Raw genomic sequence first — 27,971 nt, 5'->3', positions numbered from 1 at the left:
AATATTTATCCGTCTGTTTTTACCCCAAAAGTCTTCACTGTGTTTGTGTAGCTCAATATTACATTAACAGGCACAACGGGAATCAACCGACCAAGAATCATTTTGATTTTCCAGAAAGTGGTGGGAACCTATTTGATGGTTTCCTTGAGTCTTGCCTGTTAGCGAAGATCATTCACCGACAAGTGTTTCTGTTTTTGCTTTCACCTCACACTTGCCTTCACTATTGTTTTTAACTGAAGTACAGTCAGTTACGATGTGTCCATTTCTGGTGCACAGCACAACGTCCCAGTCATGCATATGTATATATACATGCATGCGTTTTCATATTCTTTTTCATTAAAGGCTGTTACAAGATACTGAACGTAGTTCCTGTGCTGCACAGAAGACACCTGTTGATCTATTTTTAGTGGTAGCGTTTTGAATCTTACCCCGTGCCAGGTGCTGTTTCAGTAACCAGGCACACAGGCGGTAAACCACCCCAGAGCTCGTGTTCAAGTAACAAGATGGACAGATACAGTGTCAAGAAATTTTAAGTCTGAGGAATCGTGACCAGTTCGTTGGTCTTCTCTCGGTATGATTCACAAAAGGAATAGAGAATGTTCTAATGTCTGGCAAGTAAACTGAGGTCAGTGGTATGAACTTGAGAATTTTTTTTAACATTTATTTGTTGTTGCATTATTTAATTATTTTTTTAATGTCAGTGGGGGTTTAGGTAATTATGCTTGTTTATTTTTAGAGGAGGTGCTGGGGATTGAACCCAGGACCTCATGCATGCTGAGCACACGCTCTACCACTGAGCCATACCCTCCTGCCTTGAACCTGAGAATTTGATGCAAGGTTCTCTTTTGAATCTTGTCCCTGCAGGTCCCGTTTGCTTCACTTAACCAAAGGATCTACTTCCCCATCAAACCCTGAGCCCTCAGCCCTCAGCCTCGCGCTAAGATGGGAGAAGCCAGGTTGCTAACCTCCTTTTCCAGCTACGGGCTGCAGTGGTGTTTGAAGCAGCTCGGCAGAGAAGAGTTTCAGACGTTCAAGGCACTGCTGAGGGAGAGCGCTGCCGAGCCCGCGGCGGGCTCTCTCCCGCTGGCTGAAGTGGACGGCGCAGACGCGGAACGCCTCACCTCCCTCCTGCACGAGCACTACAAGCGGTATTTTGCCTGGAAGATATCCACTGACATCTTCGAAAAGATGAGTCTGTCCGCACTCTCTGAGATGGCAAAGGATGAGATGAAAAGTGAGTGAGCCCTGGGGCCGAGCCAGGGGAGGGAAGGAAGGGAGGCGATCTCAGGTCCCCGTGGGGATGGGGAGGGGACCGCTGCTCTCTCCTTGGGTGCCCCTCTACAGCAACTACCTCGCTGGTCACCCTCCCTGGCTGGAAACTCAAGTCAGGCCTGGCCTGTGAAACAGTGAAGGGGAAGAAATGGGCGGGCAAGCCCTCCACCTGGACAGAACTCGGCTGAAGTTAGCAGACAGGATCTGGAGGCAGAGGTTCCACGCTTGAGCTTTGGTGCCACCACATGGGTGACTGTGGGCAGATCGCCTCCATCTCTGAGCCCGGGGTTCCACGTCTGGGGCAGTAACTGTGAGGCTTACAGGTGCTGCTGCAAAGGCCCCGTGAGCTAATGTGTGGGAAGTGGCTGACAAAGCTTCGTGTCCTTGAGGACACTGACGGCTGTGCACGGCGTCTCCCTCACGTCTTGCCCAGACTGAGGGCCTAAGACTCAAGGAACTTGTCCAAGGCTCGCCCTCGCTCAGAGCGTCAGTGCCCAGATCACAGCGATGCACTTAGATCAAGCTGTGTAGTTGTCTTGAGGTGTTTAGGGGAAAGGCAGTAGAAAAAAAATAATAGCTCCTTTATCGGGGGAATTCGCTCCTTCAGCTGTGGACAGAAAACCTGAGGGTCCCAGGTGCAAGCAGGGGGTTGGCCCTGAAGCCCCCGGGGCACCGCCTGCCTGGTCCGGCCAAGGGCATTAGCAGCAGCTGTGTGTTCCGAGCCCCCAAATCGCCCGGGGTGGAAAGACATGTCAGTGTTGCTCACAGGAAACGAGGGCTATAAAATTAAATCAAAGCTGATGTTTGCTGATCAGAGCTCCAGCCGAGACTCCACGTTGGACCTGTCAGGGGCCCTGCTATTCATTCTCAAACCCACCCAAAAAACAGGCTCCCCGTGGCCGGAGCTCAAGTAGACATTCTACCGAGACACACAACTCGGCCAAGTTCATGAGCTAATGTGTGACAAAGACTGCTTAATGTTCATTTAGCATGTCTTTAAATTCTCACGTGTCACACGTGCCAGAGGTTTAGAGCTTTCAATGTGGCATAGAAGAGGGATAAATGGGCGATTTTTTTAAGTGGATGGTGTACAAAAATATGAGAGGTTCCCATCCCAGGCTGGAGGGAAGTGAAGACGAGAATTCCTAGAAGGAAGGTTTAGGCTGAGACAAAAACAAAGAGAAGGAGTTTGTCAGGCTAGCTGGGTAGAGCAGAACATTCTGAGCAATGGCAACGTGCTGAAGCCCTTAGCAAGGAAAGGCTGGCCGGGCCACGAAGACATGGAGAGGATGTGGCAGGAGACGAGGACAGAGGGAAAGGCCAGAAGTCAGCACCTTGAAAATAATTTTAATAGCAAAGCAGAAGCAATTTGTGTTAAAGATGGAGGGGGAGAAATCATCAAGGTGGCATTTCAACATTTCAGCACTGTTGCTGAAGTGATGAGTGGTCCAGGTGTGGTTAGACCAGCTGGGAGGTCGCTCTGTGCCCCACGGGAGACATAAAGATGGCTTGGACTAGGGTGGCAATGGCAGCTTAAAGAAAGAGTTGAAGTGGACTTGGAAGATTTTTTGGAAGCAGACACAGCAGTCTTTGAGGAGTGAACGTAGAGAGGGAACACGGTATCAGGGAACCTTGATGCCCAGGTTTCCAGCATGAGAACCTGGGCGGATGGGGTCCGTCGCCTGATCCCAGGAAACACTGGGAGGGACGTTTGCAGCAAGTAGGCAGAGGGGAGAGGAGTCAGTGCTGGAACTCCTGAGCTGAAGATTCCTCCAACTGGGTAACTCACGGGCATCTAGTGAGTAGTTAATTCACTGGTTTGAAGTGCAAGAGGGGTGTTCCAGATGACTCTCGAAGATTAACTCTTAACAAACCACGACGTACTATACGTCTTACCCAAGATCATACGGCAAAAATGGGACTCAGATGTGCATTGACCTGCTCAAACCCAGACACTCTTTTCTACAAGCCTCCGCTGCCTCCCTGTGCTGGTGTCATTTCAGGATCTGTCTCCACTGTCTTCACTGCAGGCTGGATGTGGAATAAACCGCGAGGTCCTGAGCCTGGGCTTGGCTGCCCTCCGTAATCGGGGCAGGGGGCACGCTCATCCCTGGTTTGGGTGATTCCCGTGACTTTCCTGAGGTGCTGTCTCATCTTCTCTCTATTGCAGGATATTTGCTGGCTGAAATGCCAGAAGATTCTATACCAACAAAAACTGCCCAAGGACCGATCACGGAAGAAGAGGCAGGTGAGTGCGGGTGGTGGGGAAGTGCGTGTGTCTGAAGACACCCGGCGATGAGTGAGCGGTGCATCTAGAACTCGAACCATGGCTTCTGGGGTCCAGCGTTCCCTCTGGCCAGCATCCTGCTGTTGGCTGGCTGGATGGGCCCTGAGGGCGTGCGGACTGCACTTTGTCTTAGTCTAAGTCTGAGAGAGCTCTGTGGCCTTCGGGCTTTCTTGCAACCCACTGGGTTCCCACTTCATGATTCTACTCGGACAAGCGCTTCCCGGTCACCTGTTCTGGAGGCTTTGGTGGAGAGAGGAGCGAACCGCACGGCATGAAGCCACACTCGCTAGAACTCCCCCCGTGTTGGGTGCTGAGACATGCCAGGCACTGCCCTGCTTCCAGCACATCGTGGACCTGCGTCACGTGAACCCCCTGCATCCTGACCCTCGCGCTTCAGTGGGGGAAGGACCACAAACCAACAGATAAGGCCAAACCAGCGAGGGCCTCGCAGAGGGCAGAGAGGCAGGCTAGTGCGGAGAGCGTGCACTTCCCGCGAGTGCCCACACCGCCACCTGTGTCCTGCCAGTCGTCCAGCAGCCAGGACTGACTGTGAGACTTCACACCTAGAAGGAGTCTGGGCCAACCCCATTTTGATCCATCTTCGTTCAGGCTGTAAGAAAGCACCCTTCAAAGCTAACGTCTGAGGCATTGTGGCTCACGGAGTCTCAGAATCCCATTAAAATCCTTCCAAGTTTAGTGTAAATGTAGGCTTCAAACAGCGTGAGTCCTGTCTGTTACCACCACTCAAGTGATCTGCTTGCGTCCTAGAGGCCTCGTAGACGACGGGTCACAGTGACCTGGGGCGGTGTGAAACAGAGACGCTGATGGATGAATGTTGGCTGGAGAGACACCACGGAGCAGAGCCTGGAGGCAGGCGCAGGCTGCACCCAGCGGCGGGGCGGCGCTCGCCGTGCACGGGGCAGGACTCCCCGACACGTGGAGTTGCTTCTCCACAGTGGCCTGGGACTGGACATCCTTCCTGTCCTAAGGTCTGGAACGCAGAGCCATGCACCCCTCCTGAAGCTTCTCTGTCTTTCAGAGACCGCATGCGAGCGTTTGGTGTAGATTGCTCACTGAGCTGAGTGTCCACAGGGCACCAGCGCTGTTGTAAATACTGAAGATGCTACAGCTGATGGCAGGGTCCCTGGGTGGGGTCTATCCGGGGGAGACAGACAACAAGCAGACAACACTGTACCGTACCAGGTACTCAGCGCTGGAAAGAGAACTCAGCTTTAAGGGACACACAGAGCTCTTCTGCAGCACGTTCATAAGCTTCGGAAGTGACCTCTGAACGAGGAGCAGAGCTCCTCTCCAGCGTGTCGCTAGGAAGAAGCAGAAGAACCGTGATGTCGACTCTGACTTAGAATCTGCTAGGTCCGTGGTTTTTGTTTGGCCTTTTTGTTTGGAGTTTGGGGGCGTGCTCACTGAAGGGCGGTTGATTTACAGTGTTGTGTTAGTCTCTGAGGTACAGCATGATGATTCAGTTATACGTAGATATTCTTTTTCAGTATAGGTTATTACAAGCTATCGAATACAGTTCCCTGTGCTGCACAGCAGGACCTAGTTAGTATCTGCAAATCCCAAGTTGTTTTTTTTACTAAAATCCAGACTTTCTTCACACTCTGTCTCCTGCTTTTCTTCTCCCCTCTCCTGTCCAACTTAGGCCACGCAGATGACCAACAGGCCTACAAGAGTCACGTGATTTCAAAATTCGCCACGAAGCCGGACACACACTCGAGCTTCAAAGACTCTGCCTCTGACTGTCCAGATGTGCAAATGCTGCTGGGGGCTTTTCATCCAGACCGAGCGGGCTTTCGTCCTCACACTGTGGTTCTGCACGGCAAGTCAGGAACCGGGCAGTCGGCTCTGGCCAGGAGGGTCCTGCTGTCCTGGGCCCGAGGCGAGCTCTGCCGAGGCATGTTCTCCTACGTCTTCTTCCTCCACGCAGGAGAGACGTGGTGGTCTGGGGAGAGCAGCTTTGCAGAGTTCATCTCCAAGGAGTGGCCAGACGCCCGAGTTCCACCGGAGGAGATCCTGTCCCAACCTGAAAGGCTCTTGTTTGTGCTGGATGGATCTGAGGACCTGGACTTGGCCTTCAAAGACGATGACGTGGATCTCTGCAGAGACTGGGCAGGGAAGCAGCCCGTGTCCCTCCTTATGCGCAGTCTGCTGAGGAAGGTCCTGCTCCCCGAGTGCTCCCTGATAATCACGGCCACAGACACGGGCGTGGAAAAGCTCCAGCCCCTGCTCCTGGCTCCCCGCTACCTGCTGGTTGGGGGACTCTCGATGGAGAAAAGGATTCAGTCGCTTCTTGGGCACATGAGTCGTGAGTGTCGGGAGGAGCATGCCTTGCGCTGGGTGGTGGACAGCCACGAGCTGCTGGACCAGTGCCAGGCCCCAGCCATGTGCTCCCTGGTCTGTGAGGCTCTCAAGCTGCAGGAGGCCTCAGGCAAGGGCCTCCCCCCGACTTGCCAAACTCTCACGGGCTTGTATGCCACCTTCGTGTTCCATCAGCTCACCCTGCGGGATGGATTCCAGTGCTGTGTCAGTGAGGACGGAGGGGTCACGCTGAAGGGCTTGTGCCGAATGGCTGCGGAGGGCGTGTGGAAAGCGAAGTTCGTGTTTCACAGGGACGACCTGGGTGCTCACGGACTGAAGGAGCCCAGGCTCTCCGCTCTGTTACACATGAGGGTCCTCCTCCGAGACAGCGGCCGCGAAGGCTGTTACACGTTCCTGCACCTCGGCCTCCAGGAGTTCTGTGCTGCCTTGTTCTATGTTCTAGAAGGGCTGGAAGCAGAGGGGGGCCCCTGCCCTCTGCTCACGGAGACGATGAAGAGTGTGGCGGAAGTCAGACAGATGAGCGCCAACGTCCACGTGGCCCAGATGAAGAGGTTCTTGTTTGGCCTCATGCGCAAAGAGGTGACGGCGACCCTGGACGCCCTCCTCGGGTGCTCCTACCCGCTGGGGGTGAGGCGGGTGCTTCTGCACTGGATCTCCCTGCTGGGCCAGCACGCCAGCACCGCCGCCCCCTCAGACTTCCTCGAAGCCTTTCGCTGTCTTTTTGAGACTCAAGACAATGAGTTCGTCCGCTTGGCGCTGAACGACGTCCAAGAGGTGCGGCTTCAGGTGAGCCGGCCAGTGGACTTGATGGCGTCTTCTTTCTGTCTCCAGCATTGCCGGCACTTACGGAAAATTCGGTTGGATGTCAGAGAGATCTTCCCGAAGCATGGATTTGCTGAGACGTGGCCCACCCTTCCCCAAGGGTGAGTATCCCTCCTCTGCAAGCTTGTTATTTTTATTTCCATCCTGGGGGGGGGGTGGTAACTGACAAGTAAAAATTGCACACATTTAAGATGTATGACTTGGTGTTTTGATGTACCTGGAATAATCATCATCACGACCAAGCTAATTACATACTCATCAGCTCACCTGGTTACCATTTTCTTTGTGTTGTTGGAGGGGGGGACTTAAGGCTACCCTCCTAGGTAGACCCGCGCTGCTGTACGTCAGACCTCCAGAATGCATTCCTCCTGCAAAACTGACACTTTGTACCCTTTGGCCAACATCCCCTCATTTCTCCCACCCTCACCCCAGCCCCTGGCCCCCACCAAGCCACTCTCTGCTTCCATGAACTCGACCATTTCAGATTCTACACACGTGAGATTGTGAGTGTCTCTGTTACTGGCGTATTCCACTCAGCATACTGTTCACTAGATTCCTTCTTTTTTAAGGCTGAATACTATTCCACTGTGAACACATACACCACGTTTTCTTTATCCACTTATCCATTGACGGTCACTGAGGTGGTTTCCACAACGTGGCTCTTGTGAACAGTGGAGTACAAATACCTCTTCAGCATCCTGATTTCAGTTCTCTTGGGTGTATACCCAGGAGTGGAGCTGCTGGATCACATGGTCATTCTCTTTCCAATTTTTGGAGGCAGTTCCATTCGGTTTTCCATAGTGGCTGCACCATTTTACATTGAGGGGGGTGGGGGGATGGCTATAAATAAAGCGCAAATCTTCTTTGAGAGCTGGTGGTATAGCCCCTGGGTATCGAAATACGCAGGAGGCAGGGTGGGTCTGCGAGCATGAGGTGACATCTGAGAAACTGGCCTCAGAGCCCTAAAGCTGCCCCTGTCCCGCCCCAGGGGACTGGCTTCTCTCCCCGGGCACTGTCGTGGCCATCGCACGTGCTTAAGCCCGGCCTGCGGAGCAGACATTTGTTTCCTTGTCCACTGCAGGCTGCACGCCAAGCGCCTCGAGCAGCACTGGGAAACCCTCTGTGACGTGCTCAGCACCCACCCAAACCTACGACAGCTTGACCTGAGCGGCAGCATCTTGAATGAACTGGCCATGAAGACCCTCTGCATCAAGCTGAGGCAGCCAACCTGTAAAATACAGAACCTGATGTAAGGCTTCCACCCCGAGTGCACGCCCTTTTGCGTGGCTATGTCACAGCTGTCCTCCCCCACCTACTGGGAGAAGACCGATCTGTCAAATGTATCCGGAGGGAATAAGTGTTGGGGAAGGTAGAGGAGCCAAGCTCCCAAAAGCACAGGATGGGGAGCAACTAAATCCCTTGTGAAGGGATTATTAAGGTGGGTGCATTTACTCAGGGTCTTGAAGTATGAATAGGAGCTGGTTAGTGGGGGAGGAAATGAAGGGAGCTCATTTCAACAAATGGGAGAGCATGAGGCAAGATCAAAGTGTGTGATCTACGGGAGCCTTTAAGTCAGTCCTTGATACTTTTAGGCTAATTAATAAGGTAACAAATATTTAAATACCAAGTAAGTTCCTGGGTCTGTTGTAGACCCCAGGGTACTTGCCAGACACCTAGAGCAGGAGATAAAAGGCTTTTTCTACTTCAGCAATGGTTCTATTCTTTACTCTTCCCTCAAAGACCAAGTAAAGCACATGTGACACTCAAGACTACACCAACTACTACATACAAAGACAGATAAACAACAAGGTCCTAATGTACAGCCCAGGAAACTAATTCAGTATCTTGTAATAGCCTCTAACGAGAAAGAATATGAAAATATATATATACATACCCACACATACATACACTCTCACACACACATGCACACACATACACACGTACATATATATATGACTGAGTCACTGTGCTGTACATCAGAAATTAACACAACATTGTAAACTGAGTATACTGCAATAAAAAGTGAGAAAATTGAAAAAAAAAACAAAAACAAAAACAGAAACTCCCACTCTGTCTCTAACTAGTTTCCTGAAGCTGGGCCGAGCCCAGGAACTCAGTGGTCCCAGAACAAGGAAGGATGCCGTTCACTCAAGTCCTGCACCAAACGTAACTCCCATCCTCACCGTCACCGCTTCCCCCGGGGATTCCTCCCCGGTCGCTGCCCCTGTGTTGAGCCCTGGTTACACCCTGCCATTTTCTCTAATCCATGTCATCACTGGATTTGTCACACAACAGAAACACACGACAAGGCGGGGAGGGTGCAGCTCAGTGGTAGAGTGTGCGCTTAGCACGCACGAGGTCTTGGGTTCAACCCCCAGGACCTCCAGTAAAAAAAAAAAAAAAAAAAGAATAAACAAACCTAATTAACCTCCCCCTCAAAAAAGACATACACGACAACGGTAAAGCGGTCCAGGAAGCGCAGAGGGTTTGAGAGCAGCCCTTTGCTGCCCCTTCAGCTCCCCTTCCCCTGCTTACTCTCACATGTGCTCATCAGTTTGCATCAAGCATAAGGACATAGGGGCGTGTGAACGTTTTAATCCAAATGATGCCACATCGCTCGTAGTCCGGCATTTGACTTCTGTCTTCAACTTGAACTTGACTAGAGGCCTGTAACTCTGTTCTTAATGGACTACAGACAGCACTTGTCATTCGTAAGCACGACGCTTTGTCTTGGCTCTGTGTCTTCCCCGCTGGGTTAAGCTCCACCAGGCGCAGAAAACTCGCGTCACTGAACACTCTTTTCCCAGTGCCTGATGCATCATGGGTACTCAAGTATTTGTTGCTTTAAAATTAAATACAGTTAAATACAGCCGACCCTTGAACAATGTGGGGGTTGGGGGCACCAACCCCCACCCCTCACGAGGTCAAAAATCCAAACGTAACTTTCGACGTCCCGAAAACTTAACCACTGATAACCTACTGTTGACCAGAAGCCTTACTCAAAACATAGAGTCGATTAGCCCATATTTTGTATGTTGTGTGTATTATACACTGTAGTCTTACAATAAAGGAAGTTAGAGAAAAGGAAATGTTATTAAGAAAATCATAAGGAAGAGAAAATGCACGTACAGTACTGTGTTTATCGATACTGCAAGTTTATGCTGTTGACAAGATGGATCGCCTGTTAGAAGCTACGTCAGCACTCTTACATGACATAGAGCACTGTAGATGTGATACGTATTGCTAACTCTAGACAGCAAAAACGAAAAGATAATGTGAAAAAGACGTTCGTGTTTATTTACAGGTGTAACGATTGATGCGTTCGCTGATAATGAGAAAACAGAAATATGATTGCTTTATGGTAGCCTTGCCTGCACACTAATGAACAAATCGTTCAAAATTTTTATGGCATACCTTACGGGTCATATTCATAATATAGTATCGGCAACACTGTAACATGGTTATGCTTTTTAAACCACTTGCCTGTGATGATAGCCTGATACGCACTTTCTCCAATTACGAGAGACATACTCCACAGTAACGTAATTCTTTGAGAGCAAAGTTATAAATAAAACAGTACGAAAACTCACACATCATTAATTGTATACTGACTGCCACTCACCTTATTCCTACGCAAGGCTAGGCTATCCACTTCGACACAACTTTTGCACACGACGGTCTGTGTGTATATTTTTATATATTTATTTTTTAAAAATCCGTGTCTAAGTGGGCCCGTGCAGCTCAAACCCGTGTTCCTCCAGGGTCAGCTGTAAAAGCAAACAATGAGAGAGACCAGAGCTGAAATGGGCAGAGTAAGGAGGAAGCATTAGGGCACAACTGGGTGGCACCCAAATGTCTCGTTCGCCATCGTCTCTTCTCTTCATAGCTTTAAAGGTGCCCAGATTTCCCTTGGTCTCCGTCATCTCTGGATGACCCTTATTATCAACCGTAACATCAGATGCCTGGACTTGGAAAGCACTCACCTGAAAGAGGGAGATGTTATGATGGCGTGTGCAGCGTTAAGGCACCCAAAGTGTTTTCTGGAGTCTCTGAGGTAAGTTCTGGGGGTGTGGTTTTTGCTTTTTTGATTTCAGGGCTTTATTGTTTTTACTTTTTTTTTTTTTTTGAAATAATCATCCACAGAAAGTTGCTAAAATATTTAAGAGAGTTGTGAGTCTGGACATGGCTGGTGGTGATGGTTGCACAACAGCTGTACATGATGAATGCCACTGAATTGCACACTCAAAAATGCTTAAGATGGTAAATTTTATGTTACGTTTGTTTATTTTATGTATTGCTTCTCCACAATAAAAAAGTAACTTCCGATTTTTTTTCTGGAAGAAACCAATTGTATTTAAGCTATAAAAAATTATTTTGTATTGAGATAACTTTGATTGATGACGTTATGTGTACATTATATTTCTACTTCTGCACACCGTACAGTGTGCTCACCACCAGAAACTTACCTTCCATCCACCTCCATGAAGTTGACCCCCTTTGAACCCCACCAACAACCACGACTCTGTTCTCTGTATCTACATGTTTGTTTCTGTTTGATTTTCTTTGGGGGCTGTTTGGTTTGTTTATTAGTTTTTTTATATTCCACATTATGAGTGCAATTGCATGGTATTTGTCCTTCTCCATCTGTCTTACTTCACTTAATACTCTCAAGTTCCACGGGTGTTGTCACAAATGGCAATATTTCCTCTTTTTTGTGGCTGAGTAGTATTCTCTTGTGTGTGTATAAGTAAGTATAGACACACTCCCACTCACGTTTGCCATCTCTACAATTTTTCATTTCAACCACACTGCGTAAGTGGAATCATACAGTATGTTGCTGCCCGAGACTGGCTTTTTTCCATCTGTACGTGCCCTTGAGGTCCACCTAAGCTGTTCCGTGTATCAGCGGTGTGTCCCTTTTCACTGCTGAGGACCATTCAGTGGTCCAGATGTGCCCAGTCAGTGCAGCCATTCACCAACCCAGGGACATTCTGGTTATTCCCCGTTTGGGGCAGTTACCCCAGTTTTGTAAATCCCGGGCACCAGTTCTGCCGACTAGATTAGCTTGAACTAAAGGCAACAACTGCTTGATGCTTCCGGTATGTTCTGAGACAGGTGAGCATGAGGTCTGTTCCGCTTTGTTAGCTGACACACACAACTGCAGAAGAGAAGCTCGCTTTGCACCATTCATATTTTTTGCTCTGTAACTCGCGAACTGCACATTTTAAAATGTAACCGAAGAAAGTCAGCCAGAGCACAGAAGTGCCTACAGGAAGGCAAAGCAGACGTCTGCCCAGTTCTGTGTGGGGTCTGCAGCCATCCCTGTGAATGAGGGGGAAGGGGCTACCAGCTCTCTCTCAGTGCTTCACAAAGAGGGTAACTAGAGCTTGGATTCAAAGGATAAATAGGACACACATTGTCAGAAAGGAGGAGAAGGAGGGAGGCCATGTGGGACCAAGGGAAGAGAGAGTGCAAATCAAATGGTGGGAGGTGACAGCCCATTTCTGGGAATCGTAATGAGCTTAACTTGTGGTAACTCACCAGGATGGGAAGGTTCTGTTTCCTTTACTGCTTATTCCCAGAACCCAGAATTACTTTATTTCCAGCACATGGCCCATATTATGCCCCTGAAGATGTGACTGGATGGAGAGAAGGGAGGGGGTGATTGGCTAACCTCTCAATGGGACATGACTTGGAAAGACAGACTGGGCCACACTGTGAAGGATTTTGATTGCAAGCTCAATGTGAGATTCATTTTCTTTCTTTTTTAGATTCAGGCGTACAGCAAAGTGATTCAATTATACATATATAGAGATATTCTTTTCCATTATGGTTTGTTATGGGATATTAAGTATAGTCTCCTGTGCTGTACAATAGGACCTTGTGGTTTATCTGATAATATATATAAATATAGCAGTGTGTATCTGTTAATCCCAAACTCCTAATTTATTCCTCCCCACCCCCTTTCCCCTTTGGTAACCAAGGGTTTGTTTTCTGTGTCTGTGAGTCTGTTTGTTTCATAAATAAGTTCATTTGTGTCATATTTCAGATTCCTCTTAGTGATATCATGTCTTTCTCTGGCTTTACTTTACATGGTATGGTATGATAATCTCTAGGTCCATCCATGTTGCTGCCAATGGCAGTATTTCATTCCTTTTTATGGCTGAGTAGTATTCCATTGTATAAATGTACCACAGCTTCTTTATCCAGTCATCTGTTGATGGGCATTTAGGTTGTTTCCATCTCTTGGCTGTTGTGAATAGTGCTGCTATGAACATTGGGGTGCAGGTGTCTTTTTGAATTAGTTTTCTCCAGATATATGCCCAGGAGTGGGATTGCTGGATCATATGGTAAGTCTGTTTTTAGTTCTTTTAAGGAACCTCCATACTGTCCTCCATAGTGGCTGCACCAGAGGTCCTTTTTCTTGCACTCAACAAGCACAGAGCTCCTACTGTGTCTCTAACAGGACGTCATGGGCTCCGGGCTGTGCTGACGAATGGAACAGCCTCCTGTTCTCACGTACTCACAGGCTAGCACAGGGCAACAAAAATAAGTGAACCAAAAAAATACACACGCACACACACACCAAAAGCATGTGCATTTGGAGACTCTAAAATGTCCACCTGAAATCCGACAGCGCAAATAACTCATCCTGTCTTCCATGTGCTCGTGCACTAGGTCCTGTGACCAACAGACGCAAAACTGTGCAATGGCTCAGAAACGTTAGAAGGGCATTTCTTGTTTGTATAAACAGTCCAAGGCGGGTTGGGAAGGCTGTGGGAGGGCGGTCCTGTGCCAGAAACAGGCTAACAGTTTCTACCACTGACACACAGCTGCCGAGACCCTGCTGGGCTCAGAGGGTCTGCTTATGGAAGCAGAGGGAGCCCGGGGAGCTGACCCGGAAGTGGTTCAGATCACTTCCCCTCACATGCTCTCAGCGGGAACTGGGTCGTGTGATCATGCCCGCTGCAAGGCAGGCTGGGAAATGCAGTCCAGCTCTGCACCCGGGTTTGCACAGGTGCCCGCTGCAGCAGAGACTACGCGCTCCGTGGGAATTAGCTCTTCTAATCCTCCCAACTGCCACGGTGGTTGGCAGCGGGGTTACCCCCATTTTTCAGATGGTAAAGCTGCTTACACAGCAGCAGGGGAGGTGACACGTCAGACCTTGAGGATATCCTACCTAAGGTACCAACTTGCAAGTAACAGACAGTGGGTCCTGGAGATCTAATGCACAGTACAATGATTATAGACAACAGTATCGTGTTGTAAACATCAAGTCTGTTAAGAGGCTAGATCTTATTCCCACAAAAAAAAAAAAAAAAAAAGATTGAGGAGGATGTAGCTCAGTGGTAGAGTGTGTGCTTAGCATGCACGAGGTCCTGAGTTCAGTCCCCAGTTCCTCCATTAAGTAAATAAATAGACAAACAAACAAACAAATCTCCCCCCACAAAAAGGCTTTTTAAAAAAGACGATTATATGGCATTTCGGAGGTGCTAGCTAAAGCTACATTGGCAATCGCACTGCAGCATATAAGCACATCAAACCAACCCTTTAAACTTTCTCTTTACATTTCAGACACCTTCATATGTCAGATGTATGTCAGTTTTTTTAAGTACAAATGTGAACTGTCAGCCAGTAATGATTGTTGTGGATAAAACAATGCTGGGGAGAGAGGGGAGGGTGGGGTAAGGTGCGGCAGGCACAGTTAAGTAAGGAACTGAGACTGACTGACTCACAAGAGGTGACACTCAGGAGACCTGAACGACCTGGGAAGGTCTGGGATTGGGGACGAGGAGGGAGGTGGCAAAGAGGAACAGACCCTGAGGCCAGAGCAAACAGCATCCAGGACACAGCGGAATGGACAGAGCGGATGGTGTGCGGTGAGGGAGGGAAATGGGTGGCTTCCGGGGAGCGATGAGGATGTCTTTCCACATTGCCTGTCTCCGCAGGTTGGATCTCTGTGGACTAAGCCACACCTGTTGTCAGGAGATCTCCCAAATCCTGGTTACATCCATCAGCCTGAGATCCCTCAGCCTGGCAGGAAACAAGGTGACAGACCAGAGCATAAAGCCGCTCTGTGGTGCCCTGAAGGCCACACAGTGCACGCTGCAGAAGCTGATGTGAGTTGTACTTCCTTCCACCAGAATCATCACCTCTTAACTAGGATCAGCCAAGTGACGGGGAAGCTGGGAGGGGGGCTGGCTGAGGCTTACGTCAAGGGTTAGAACAGGAGACGGGACCTCGTGGGAGTGCCCAGTGTGCAAGCTGGAGAAAGAACCCAAAACTAGCACCTGTGTCTTTGCTACTGACCCCAAACTGATATAAAAGGACAGAGCAGAAGCTGAACTTGAAGAAACAGAGGAGAATTGTGGTTGCCAGGGGCTGGGAGTGGGGGAAATGGGGAGATGTTGGTCAAAGGGTGTAAACTTCCATTTATAAGAAGGCTAAGTTCTGGAGATCCAGTTACAGTATTCTGATTATAGTTAATCATATTATATTATATGCTCGAAAGTTCCACCAATGCCAAAATCCCAAAGAACTGCAGGGCTGTGATTAAGCTGCCGTCGGTGGCACCCTCAAGCACCAAGCTCCATGCTAAGCACTCTATTCCATTAATGCTATCTTCACAAACCACCTACCAGGTAGGAATGTTTCCAGCCCACTTGCTAACAAGGAAAACAGAATCTGGAAGAAGGGAAGTCTCTTGTTTGAGGTCACAAGGAATAAAACAAAAGCTCCTGTCTGATACCTAAGGAACTGATCTATTTTCTCCTTGATGTCCTGCAGTCTGGACCAGGTTGTTTCTCCCCACCATTCCCAAAGCATGCCATGGCAGGAGCATCCTCCTTCAGTGGGACTTTGGTTCTAAAGTCATAGCAAAAGTTGAAAACCAAATGGCACAGATTACCCTTTAAATCCCAGAGGAGGGAAAAGAAATCACAGTGGAAGCCAACATACCTTCTTTCCATCAACCTGTAGGGGAGGTGGGGGAAAAAATTTTCTTCCATCCTCTTATGTTCTGTATCTGGGGCCTGCAAATTAAACAGACAGTGGAGAAATTAACAGGAGAAAAGTCATGCAGATCTTATCAATGTTAATTTTTTGTTTAATGTGCATGGGGGCTTCACAGAAAAGAAGTGAAAAGCCCAAAGAAGCAGTTAGACCCAGGAGCTTACATATCGTTTTAACAAAAGGTCATAAATTGTGGAGAAATAGCTAGTCAAAGGAAAGGCATTGGGCTTCTAGGGCTGATAAATTACGGGAAGGTGACTAGGAAGTCTATGGGGGAAACTAATGGAAAATGAGGGTTATATGAAGGAAGACTCATCTCGGTGTCCTCTCCATCCCCGATGAGAAGGGTTGCTTTTCCCCTGGTACCAGGAGAGGGGGAAGTGTATGCCCTGCTTTTAGGCTGATAGGGGAGGACAGGGAACGCTTCCTGCGTCTGATTTTTCTCAGCTGCCTTCAGCTCAAAGTAATGTTTAAGCCAATGTGATGTATTGTGAGATGGCCTGTCCTGATCCCCTTCAAGTGCAACCCGGACAGTGTTTCTTCCCTCATCGAAAGGAACCACCATCGATAACACAGCGCAAGTGCTTGGCGTGTGCAGTTCGCTTGCCTGCCCGTATCGCAGCCCCGGGACAGAAGTGCTGCTGTTTTAAGTTTGTGTTGGGGTACAGCTAACTTAGTGTTGTATTGTTCCCGGTGAACAGTTGAGTGACTGAGTTACACACGTACATATATATATCCTTCCACATTATAGGTTATTACATGATGCTGAATATCGTTCCCTGTGCTGCACAGTAGGACCTTGCTGTTTATTTTATATACGGTAGTGTGTATCAGTTAGTCCCAAATTCCTAATTCATCCCTTCCCACCCCTTTCCACTTTGGTAACCGTAAGTTTGTTTTCTATGTCTGTGAGTCTATTTCTGGTTTGTAGATAAGTTCGTGTGTATCATTTGCTTTTTAGATTCCACATATAAGTGATACCATATGGGTATTTGTCCTTCTCTGTCCAGCTTACTTCACTTAGTGTGATGATCTCCAGGTCCATCCATGTTGCTGCAAATGGCATTATTTTGTTCTTTTTCAGCTGAGTAGTATTCCATTGTACATATGCCACATCCTCTTTATCTGGTCATCTGTCGATGGACATTTAGGTGCTTCCGTGTGTTGGCTATTGTGAACGGTGCTGCTGGGGTGCATGTATCTTTTCCAATTAGAGTATTCTTCAGATATTTGCCCAGGAGTAGGATGGCTGGGGCATGTGGTAAGTCTACTGTTAGTTTTTAAGGAGCCTCCATGCTGCCCTCCATAGGGGCTGCACCAGTTTGCACCCCCCGGCAGAGTTGCAGGGGGCCTGTTTCTCCACACTGGGAGACTTGCTACCAAACTGTTCTTTTCGTGCTGTTGCTTCTTAAGCTTTGACAAACAGATGGAACGGCTAGTTTATTTCTATGGGTCGTGACGTATTAGCTGCAGGTCCTTCTGAATGGGAAGGTCCCTCATCCCTGCAGAACCTCACACCAAAGTACACGTGGGGAGAGAGAAAACAGCCAGAGCTCAGGTTCCCAGGGCCCGTGGGCTTCCTCTGGTGGTTGATGGCAGATCTAATCACCAACGATATTTAAAGTATGATGTGGGAGCTGAAGCACCGGAGTTGAGTTTGCAGGTTACATGCAGACATGGACTGACGTCACCAGATGTGGGGAGGTTCTCTCCCTTCCGTGCAAGGGAGGGAGAGATGGAAATTTAAGAACAACGTCACTCCCTTCCTGGGGCTCTCTCCTTGCAGACTGGGGAACTGCGGCCTCGCCGCCGCCGACTGCCAGGACCTGGCCTCGGCCCTCACCAAGAACCAGAGCCTGACACACCTGTACCTGTCCAGCAACAGCCTGGGGAGCGAGGGCTTGAAACTGCTGTGTCGGGCCCTGAAACTGCCCGGCTGTGGTCTGCAGAGGCTGATGTGAGTCCACACCGCCCTGGGAGGAACCACTGCTCTGCTACCAAGCGGCGGGGAGGGGGGAGGGTGTCAGGATGAAGGGATAAGTGCTGCACCCTGTCCCTGCGGACATCTCCCAGGTTCTCCCCTCCGCGGACAATGCTCTGTTTCCTTACAGCGGGAAGTCCTGGTTCATCCTGATACCCCCTACTCTCATAGTTCATGGTAGTTACGTTCTGTAAAGACGCTCTTTCCTGGGGGAACACAGGCTTAGGTTCCTGGGAGCCTCTGGTCCCAGCCTTTTCTTCAGCCAATCAATACATAGCCTTGTTTTGTGTGTCTCTGTTTAAAGACACTCCATGTGGGGAGGGTATAGCTCAGTGGTAGAGGGCAGAGCTTGGCATGTATGAGGTCCTGGGTTCAGTCCCCAGTGCCTCCACTAAGAAAAATAAGTAAATAAACACATCTAATTACCTCCTTCCCCCAAAAGAAAAGAGCAAAAGAAAAAAGCAGACACCTTATGTTCCATGCTGAACTCACGGCCAGCAGCACTGCAACTCACGCCTAACGGAAGTTTACGTAACATGTTTTTTCTCCATGAGACCCATCCAGCCTTCCTACGCTTAGAAGACTAGACAGCACCTTAGTACCATGCTTGGGGCCATTTTAAATGACGAAATCACACAAAAACACACACACACAAATGCAAAAAAACATGCCACTAACTTGACCACAAAAAGGACACGTGTTGACAGCATGTATGAGTGAGAGATGGTTCCTCCCGCTCAGGGCTGCCAGCTAGCTCCACCGTCTTCCACTTGAGATCACTTTGCTTCCTGCCATCTCATCCCTTCCAAGGACTAGCCCACCAATGACTGCACATGAGTGACATTTTTTCAGGTATTAATGGTATAGCTGTAGCCAGAAAATCTGTTGAAGAATATCACTTTGATGACATGTCTACCTTATGGTCCTAAGGTCCCCCAGTGAATAAGTGATGGAGAGATACTGTGTGTGGTCAGAAGAAGAGTGACCACACACACACCCGCTATGATGTCCGAGTCCTAAGCCCTGGAACCTGTGACCGTGTTCCCTTACGTGGTAAAAGGACTTGGCCGTGTGGTTAAGTCAAGAATTTTGAGATGGGGAGATGATCCCGGATTATCCGGTGGCCCCCAGGGAATTACCAGAGCTCTTGGAAGGAAGGAGGCTGGAGAATCAGAGGAGGAGACGTGGTAACAGAGGGCAGAGCGATGCAGGTGCTGGCTGAGACCAGGGACTAAGGAATGCGGGCAGCCTATAAATGCTGGAAAAGGCAATGAACCAGATTCTCCTCGGGGCCCCCAGAAGGAGCACAGCCCTGTGACACCTTGAGTTTTCAGCCCAGTGAGATTCTGACCGCCAGGACAGTGAAATGATATAGGTGTGTTTGAAGCCCATACATTTGTTGTGATTTGTCATAGCAGCAGGAGGAGAATGGAGGAAAACTTAAAGGAGATGGGCCCTGACTGGCATCCAGCTTGGGCATTAAGCCAAGCACTTCATCACCATCCATCCCACCACTGATGCCCAAAGGAGGAGCCACCTGAGGCCGAGAGAAGCTGCTCACCTGAGGTCACACCAAGGAACACGTGTGACCCCCCTCTTTCCCCCGTGTGCCCTGCAGACTAAACGCGTGCAACCTGGATGTGGCTGGCTGTGGCTTTCTTGCGCTCGCACTTATGGGCAACAGACATCTGACGCACCTGAGCCTTAGCCTGAACCCCCTGGAAGACAACGGGATGAACCTTCTTTGTGAGGTCATGATGGAACCGTCCTGTCACCTCCAGGACCTCGAGTGAGTTTCCCTGGTGGCTGGGGATCAACTCTACCCTGTGGAAGCCTGAGGTTCCTAGAGGGTCAAAGGGATGGCACCAAAACTCGGTTCTAGGGTCCACTGACGCTCATTTTCCCCAGGGGACACTCTGGGTGAGTTGGCGTGTGGACGCTGCAATGAGCGTGGAAAAGAAAGACAATCCTGAATGGGAGCCCCAGGGAAGGATGTGTGGTGTTCTGGGGCACCCCTTCCCCATCTCTAAAACCTCTTCACTTCTCAGAACATCTTCTTTCCCCAAGTTAATCTTCAGTTATTCATTCCATGGAGGGTGGAAATGGAAGGTGGGTGGCTGTCTCTCTCTCAGGCCCTTTCTCCTGGGGGCTCAAATTTCTTCATCCCGCACTGGAATGTTTCTATATCACAGGAATATTCCATCATCAAGCAAACCGTAGAAAAACTAAAAGATCTCAATGAGCGGAAATAAATCTCTCAGCTCACAACCAAGCAATAATCCTTGTTAACATCTTGGTAAACATCTCCCGAGTACATAAGCCGCATTTAACGTGTTACAAAGAAAGGGTCCCAGCAGCTAGCGCTTCAAGCATTCTTACCACGTGGCAGACACAGTGCTCTAAATATTTTGCAGCCCTCTCCTCGACCAAGCATAGATGGGAAGCTAAAACTCCCAAGGAATCAAAACCTTGCCTTTGGTCTCACAGTCTGTCCTTGAGGACAAGCAGACCACAATAGAAGCTGAAGCACGACATGGTATTCCATTTAATGGTGCATCGTAACTTTTAAAATCCCCTCAAGCTGGACACTTAGCTTATGTCCCCTGTTTTAGTCACGTGTACCTTGCGCATCTTGGTGTGCCTGGTAGCATTTTCTTATGATCAATTACAGAGGTAGTATTAATGGACCAAAATATGGGACCACTTTGAGATCTCTCCCTCCCCAATAATGAACAAATGAAAGGAACTGGATACAGAACGTAGTCCCCAAACCTCTGAGTAGCCCCCAAGCATGACCTGCTCTATTTATTTACATGAAATTGGCATTCCGAGCCCTGCTGATGCATGCTACAGAAACGTTTTCTTTTTACTGAGGTATAGTCAGTTCATCATGTTGCGAGGTTCTTTTTTTTTTTAGTTTTCACATTTTTTATGGAAGTCTAGTCAATTTACAATGTTGTGTTAATTTCTGGTGTACAGCACAGTGCCTCAGTTATATATATTATGTAATATATAATATATATAATTCCTTTTTAGTTTATATATATATATTCCTTTTCATATTCTTTTCCATTATAGGCTATGACAAGATACTGAATATAGTTCTCTGTGCTGTACAATAGGACTTTGTTGTTTATCTATTTTATATACAGTAGTTAGTATCTACAAATCCCAAATTCTCAATTTATCCCTCCCCACCCTCTTCCCCCCGGTAACCGTAAGTTTGTTTTCTATGTCTGTGAGTCTGCCTCTGTTTTGTAAGTAAGTTCATTTGCGTCCTTTTTTTTTTTTTTTTGAATTCCACACATAAGTGATATCATATGGTATTTTTCTTTCTCTTCCTGGCTTATTTCATTTAGTATGACGATCTCCAGGTCCATCCATGTTAGAAACTTAGGCTAATCCATTGGAGATGCCATTTGTTTGGGATTGCACTTAAGTGCTGGGAGATTATCTGGTCCTCACCATCACCACTGGCCCATCCTGGCGTCTAAGGCTTGGTCATTCCCACCTGATCTTTACATGGGAGTCCTTCCACGCTCTTGGTGTGCTGCCTCGTGGAGATGGACTCAGTTCTACGCTCAGTCTACTAAGTTCATAAGAGCTGTCTGTCACCTCTACTCAGGTGAACCATCCAGTCACTAAAGAGGGCCGTTTCCATCCCCACCCTCCCCTCTCTGCTCACCCTGGGAACAGAAGCACAAGATCCCCTTCTCCTTTCGGACCCCAAACCCTGTCTAGTGACTTGGTCCTCTTTGCTCTCCCTGTCAGGGACTCTACCAGTTTATACTCGTGTGTCTTCTGTCTCTCTAGCCCTCTGCCCCAGAGGATCTTTATCACATCTCACTTCTTTTTCTCAGGATGCCTCCAGTCACTTCACACACTTTCCCCGCCCTCTGCTGTTAGCCCTCCCCTGAGATGATAAACTGGTCTAAGCTGTTCACAGGGATGGACAGAAAGATTTCCCGTTAGGAAGGAGTAAAGGAAATCCCTGATAGTGTTTCTGAACATTATCCCACTGAGCACTCTTCAAAAGCTGCTCAGTCTCTCTCAGTCTCTTTCCCAATCTTAATCTGTCACTCAATCTCAGTCTCCCTCCCTCTCAATCTCTCTCTCCCCTCCCTCCCTCCCCTGGCAGGCTGGTGAAGTGCCACCTCACAGCCACTTGCTGCAGGAGTCTGTCCCAAGTGATCATGAGAAGTAAACACTTGAGGAGCCTGGATCTGGCCGCCAACGCCCTGGGGGACAATGGGATTGCAGCGCTGTGCGAGGGGCTGGAGCAGAACAGTCCTCTGAGGAGACTGGGGTACGTTCCTGGGATCACCTCTTGGAGGGCTGGGCACGGAGGAAAGGCGACCCTGACGTGAAGCCGCTCAAAGACCATGTTCTGACCAACATAATTCCACCGAATTACACAGAACCCAACCTTGGCAGAGTAGGAGATGCCCTTCTCTGGGCATAAATTCCAACTGGGCTCCTTTGTATGGATGAATGAAATGGCAGGTGTTTGAGAGACAGGGTCTGGAGGCAGTAAGCACTAAATAAACAAATGGTTCCTGGGCGACCCCTCTGTGCTGGGCATGGTGCTTGTGAGCCTTCCTTATTCTTCTTGGGGCTTAAGAAATGACCTCACCCCCTCTCAAATCAGAATAAAAGCATTTCATAGCAAAGCCCTAGACTTCCTGCACCTCCCTTCCCTTCCTTCTGGACCAGTGCAGGACACAGCCCCACTGCTGCCAGACGTTAAGGTCACCCAGGCTGGGAACCCCACAGCCATCGCCTACGAAGGGCTTTCTCCTGTGGCTCAGTCGCCCCCGCCACCTGCCTCTAGGCTCAGCCTCCCTACCAGAGATTTTCTGTTTCCATAAATGCTTAGATATCATTTTATAAGCAACACCTCCCCCCCCAAAAGCTAAGCCTTCATTCACTCCCATTTCACCACGTAGCTATAGGTAGCTGAAATTACCTGAGCTGTGTCCCACAGACGTTCCCCTGTCACGAGAATTCCCAGACACACGCCGTCTAGAGTGACTGGGACATCTAAAACCTGTACGCCCACCACCCCTCTCAGCGGCCGTTAACGTTTCACTCTGCCCGGTGAACTGCTTCACAGCAAGTTACGGACCTTGACCCCCAGCCCCTGAGCACCTCAACGCGCATCTCCAAAATGCAAGGACACAGCTACAGAGCTGCCCTTACACCCAGCAGTGTCCCTGGGCCTTCCACAGTTCTTAGGAGAAGACTCCCAAATCCTTAAAATGACCTAATACGTCCAGCCCCGCCTCACACCGCTGCCTCCGACTCCAGTCTGGCCGTCATCGTGTTTCCGCGTGGCTCAGCCCCGCCCCGCCCCCTTCCCCTGCCCCGCCCCTTCCCTGCCCCGCCCCCTGTGGCTCAGTCTCGCCCCTTTCCGTGCCCACCCCGTGTCTCAGCCCCGCCCCGCCCCTTTCCCTGCCTCGCCCCGCCCCCCTCGTGTCTCAGCCCCGCGCCACCCCTTCCTCCCGCGAGCAGTGGACACGCCGTTTCGCAACTGCACGCCAGCGCTTCCTGCCTCCACCCCCCAGCTTTCCCTTCTCTTCGCCCTTTGAGTTTTAGGTGAGGGATCACCTCCTTTTGCCCTCTTCCCTTCTTCTCCTGTTTGAGGCTCTCTTTCTCTTTCCTTTCTCTCCACAACTAGAATGGAGACCCCAGTAGCCCTCAGAGTGAGAGACAGCTGCAGCTGCAGCCGTGTCGGCTGGGAACTCACTAGAACTGAAAAACGTGTGGGTCCCTCCCCAAAACTACCAAGCCAGAAACTCTAGGGGTGGAGCTCACCACTCTTTTTTTTTCTTTTAATTTTTTTAACTGAAGCACAGTTTGACTATAAGTTTACATTAGTTTGCGGAGTACAACATAGTGACTCAATACGTTTATGCCCCATTTAAAGTTAGTATAAAACATTGGCTAATTCCCTGTGCTGCGCAACATCCTCATATCTTGTTTACTTTATACCCAGTTGTTCGTACCTCTTAATCCCCTCACCCCTCCACTGCCCCTCCCTCACTTCCCTCTCCCTAGTGGTGATCACCAGTTTGTTCTCTGTTCCATTTTGTTATATTCATTCATCTGCCTTATTTTTAGACGCCACATATAACTGATAACATAGAGTATTTGTCTCTGTCTGACTTAATTTCACTTAGGATAATACCCTCTAGGTCTATCCATGTGGTTGCAAATGGCAAGATTCCACTCTCTTTTTCACGGCTGAGTAGTATTCCGTGGTCATTTTAAAGGTACCGTGGAAGTCGAATGTGGGTTGAGGAAAGGATCACAGATCTTGGGGTTATGTCTTGGGTGTGCTGGCCTTGCAGGTTGGAGGCATGTGAACTGACCTCTGGCTGCTGTGAGGCCCTCTCCTCGGCCCTCTCTTGCAACAAGCACCTGACCAGCCTGAACTTGATGCAGAACAATTTCAGTCTCCCAGGAATGAGGAAGCTGTGTTCAGCCTTTGCCCAGCCCACATCTCATCTGCAAATACTCGGGTAAGTCCCCGGGATGTCCTCTGGAATACAAACCCCTTTCTGTACAGAAGTGCTAGTTGGCGGAGATGCCACTGATCAGAGATGCTGAGACTCTGCCTCATCAACCAGATCTTTACTAGACCAAAAAGTGCCCACGGTGCTCCAGCACCGCGCTGGGTGCTGGCGGTACAGGGTGTGGCGCCTCTTTTCATGGCAGGGATGGGTCTGGGGAGCGTGGAGAGACGGCATACAAATAAAATGTTCATCTTCAGAAAACTAAAAATAGGATGACGGTACGGTCCAGCAATCCCACTTGGGGGTCATATCCACAAGAATTGAAAGCAGGTTCACGAAGAGATATCTGCACAGCTGTGTTCATAGCAGCATTATTAACGACAGCCAAGAGATGGAGGCAACCCAGGGACCCACTGCTGGGCGAATGAATAAATGAAATGTGGTCTATTCCTACATGGAATGGCATTCAGCCTTAAAAGGGAGGACATTCTGACACCTGCCATGGTGTGGATGAACCTTGAGGACATTATGCCTCGTGAATAGCCCAGCCACAGAGAGACAGGCAGTACGTGAGTCTACTTAGAGAGGTCCCTAGAGGAGTCAAATTCATGGAGACAGAAAGAGGAAAGGTGGGTCCCAGGGGCTGGCGGAGTCGGGGTGGGGAGTGAGTGAGTGATGGGGACAGAGTCTGAGTTGGGGAAGATGAAAAGGGCTCTAAGGGTGGATGGTGGTGATGGTTGCACAGCACTGTAGACATACAGAATACCACTGAACTGCACACTGAAAGATGGTTAAGGTGGAAAAGGGTGTGTGTGTTTTCCCACAATTAAATGTTTTTAATGTTCAAGCTTGCGGCAATTACCTGCAGCAGAAGTAGCTAAGAAGGAAAGGAAACAGGAAGAGAGAATGACCGGGCGTGGAGTCAGAGAGGTAGTCAGATGCTCACGCTCACTGGGGAACAGATGCTGAAGGTGAGCCCTGAAGGGCAAAGGCAGCCGCATGGAGATCTGGGACAGGAGCTTTCCTGGCTGAGAGAGGCTCCAGGGCAGAGACTCCGGGGAAGACCTCCCATCCTCTCTCTAGAGAGACCTGGAGTTGGCGAGAGAAGCGGCAGTGGTAAAATATGAGGCGAACAACAGCCAGCCCGTGGACGGGCCGCACCTTGCAGTCCAGAGGTTTTTAAATGTGCGTGTTCACACAAGTAGGGTGAGAAGCCAAAGGAAAAGTTTCAGCAGCTGGGTGATCTGGTTTATGTTTTTAAATTCCTGGTTAAAGAGAAAGCTAAGAAAAACTGTAGTTCCTCAAAAAATTAAAACAAAGAATTACCATATGACCCGGCAATCCCACGCCTAGCTATACTCGCCTAGAGAACTGGAAACCGATTGTCAAACATACACATCTACATACATGTTCACATAACAAACTGTGGTCTAACCATACTGTGGAATAGTATTCAGCCATAAAAAGGAAGGAAGGATGACCTTCCTGCTACAATATGGATAAACCTTGAAAACATTATGCTCAGTGAAAGAGACAAGACACAAGAGATCACTTAGCAGAATTTATTAAGTTGACACATGTCAGAATTTCGTGCCCTTAGAACATGATGAACATTACTGTCTTTCTATTTGGAAGACGAGAGAGGGAGAAGCCAGCAAAGAAGACAGGGAGCAGAGGGGAGACTGAGAAAGAAAACCGAGGGGACATGGCCTCACAAAAGCTAGAAGACAAGGATGTTTTAAATTTTTTACTCGTATACAGTTTTAAAGGTTACTTTCCATTTACAGTTATTACAAAAACTGGCCATATTCCCCATGTTTACAATACATCCTTGAGCCCATCTCTCACCCAATAGTGAGAAGACGAAGTTTTAAGGAGGGTGTGAACCACTGTGATGACGTGAGAAGAGATTCTACTGAATGTGTCAACTTGGAGATGATTAACCTCTTTGAGTAGTTTGTTGTGGGGCGGTGAGCAGGAAGCTGAAGTGGACTGAAGAACAACGAGAGAAGAAGTTAAAACATTATGTGTAGACTATTCAAAGTTTTCACCCTGGAGGGGAGAGAAAACAAAGTCGGTAGGGCTGGAGGGTGGTGTGGGCTCCAGGGAGGGTGCTTTTGTTAAGATGGTATCAGAACAGGCTCAACTGTGAAGGTGAATGGTCTACTGGGTTGACCAGTTGAACAAGAACGTTTAAGGGCTGCCATGTTGTGCAACTATGAAGGCTGAGTTGATGGAATTCCCAGGAGAGAAAGGAGGATGGTCCTTTAAGAACAGGGTGCTTCCTTCATGTGCAAATGATGGTTTCCGTGTTTGGCGGTAGAAAAAGTGTTTCCATTTAGCACCTCATGTTTGTAGACAAAACAGAAGTACAGCTGTGCCTGGGGGAAGTAAAGACTTGACTGGAGGAACACAAAACTTGCTGGCAGCAGAGACGGCTGCTTGAGGTTGGTTGTGATGCATTTATATCCGTGGCAAACCTCCCAGTTGAGTGGCTGGTTTCTCTGGTGTGGCCCAGCTCACGGCAGTTGGATTTATCCAGGGGTCAAGTTTTGGCAGATGGATGTAACCAGAAAGAACACAAGCGTGATCGCTGGTGCAGGATCCGAGGGGGAGAGTGGACTGAAAAGGTATTGATGAGGTCAAAGAGAACTGTTTCAACGACCCCTTCAAGCGAGCTGAAGAAGCCAAAGGCTCGGCTGAGAGCGTATCTGTACTGATGTGACTGTGGGACTCAGTACTGGGGTTAGACGAGGCGGACCTCGATTTTACTAACGAACCTTTCAGGAGCCTGTTTCCTTATCTGTGAAATGGGGACAATGCTATGTGTCTGACTGAACACCTGTCTCTCTCTCCTGGAAGCGTCAGAAGAAACTTCCCAGGGTAACGTGTCTCCTTTCTGGGTCCCCAGGCTGTGGAAATGGCAGTATTCCACTCAGATAAGAAGGCTCCTGGAGGGCCTGCAGCAAGTGAAGCCCCAGATGGTGATTGGTGACCACTGGTATTCTTTTGCTGAAGATGACCGGTATTGGTGGAAAAGCTGAAGAAGTGAAGACCCTCCCCACCCACACCCATTCTGATGGAGGAACCTTAGAAGCTGTCTTCCCAGGGCCGGCTGTGCCCAGGGGTTCCTTCTCTGACTCCCACAAGCCCTCGTTGGTAGTGATTCTTGTGTCCACTTCAGCTTGGTGGTTGCATTTGCATCTGATGTAGGCTCGTGGCCTTCGAGTCTTAAGACCTCGGTCTCTTTGAAATGTCTGTCCTACCTGAGGGCACCGAGGGAGAATCAAATAAACACTGAGCATTTGGGAAAAAGTACCATGTGGCTTTCTTGACCGGTGGGGGTGTGACTCAGGAGCAGTGGTGGGAGGACTTAGGTCCTTAAAAGTGGCCCCAATTCTGATAGCACAACTCTGCTGGTGTTTAAAAAAAAAATTTAAGCACATGTCTGAGATACAAACACAAAGCTGAATTACTTGCTTATGTGTAGTGAGGAAGAACTGGTCTACCCTAGACTCTGCCTCCAGCCAACCATAAGAGGTAGGAGTCCTTTTTCCTTTCACAGATAAGGAAATGAAGGCTGATGCAAGTTGACATTTTTCTAGTGTCACAGAAAGTCAATTGAGTACAAGAGCCAGGATGCTGACACAGATCTGAATCAAAGATGTGTTGCCTTCTGCCTCTGACCTTCCTTTCTAGGCAGGAACTTTCTAAAGTGGGGTACGTGTACTGCTGGGGGCCA

General features: G+C 49.0%; 2 protein-coding genes across 5 annotated transcripts in view; one reads left to right on the top strand and one right to left on the bottom strand.

Moving 5' to 3' along the window:
• The window catches only part of NLRP13 (NLR family pyrin domain containing 13), a 69,117-nt gene extending 53,363 nt beyond the window's left edge, over positions 1–15,754 (bottom strand). For 3 of the 4 annotated variants that reach the window (XM_074368969.1, XM_074368966.1, XM_074368971.1), the window contains exons 1-2: positions 15,680–15,754; positions 10,344–10,488 (exon numbers count right to left, since the gene is read on the bottom strand). The gene's annotated coding sequence lies outside the window, so the exon portion shown is untranslated. Of the gene's footprint in view, positions 1–10,343; positions 10,665–15,679 lie in introns of those variants that run through there. The other variant, XM_074368967.1, reaches the window with a different exon arrangement.
• NLRP5 (NLR family pyrin domain containing 5) lies at positions 383–27,545 on the top strand. The gene is made up of 12 exons (XM_010961935.3): positions 383–625; positions 865–1,234; positions 3,443–3,520; positions 5,223–6,822; positions 7,803–7,970; positions 10,608–10,775; positions 14,671–14,841; positions 17,520–17,690; positions 19,333–19,503; positions 21,853–22,020; positions 24,065–24,235; positions 27,141–27,545. Exons 2-12 carry the CDS (start codon positions 943–945, stop codon positions 27,271–27,273), a joined length of 3,291 nt encoding a protein of 1,096 aa, XP_010960237.2. The 5' UTR covers positions 383–625; positions 865–942; the 3' UTR covers positions 27,274–27,545.
• Positions 27,546–27,971: the final 426 nt, after the last annotated feature.

This window comes from Camelus bactrianus, chromosome 9 (genome assembly GCF_048773025.1).
Source record: "Camelus bactrianus isolate YW-2024 breed Bactrian camel chromosome 9, ASM4877302v1, whole genome shotgun sequence".
Classification (NCBI taxonomy): domain Eukaryota; kingdom Metazoa; phylum Chordata; class Mammalia; order Artiodactyla; family Camelidae; genus Camelus; species Camelus bactrianus.
The sequence above is the reverse complement of the archived record's forward strand: the minus strand, read 5'-3'. Positions and strand labels throughout refer to the sequence as shown.

What these genes read in the sequence shown, in the direction of transcription:
- NLRP5 (XM_010961935.3), top strand. Translation starts at nt 943, where the DNA reads ATGGGAGAAGCCAGGTTGCTAACCTCCTTTTCCAGCTACGGGCTGCAG. An exon ending in TGGCCCACCCTTCCCCAAGG is followed by an intron (nt 6,823 to 7,802) that starts GTGAGTATCCCT and finishes TGTCCACTGCAG; the next exon opens with GCTGCACGCCAAGCGCCTCG. An exon ending in TCTCATCTGCAAATACTCGG is followed by an intron (nt 24,236 to 27,140) that starts GTAAGTCCCCGG and finishes CTGGGTCCCCAG; the next exon opens with GCTGTGGAAATGGCAGTATT.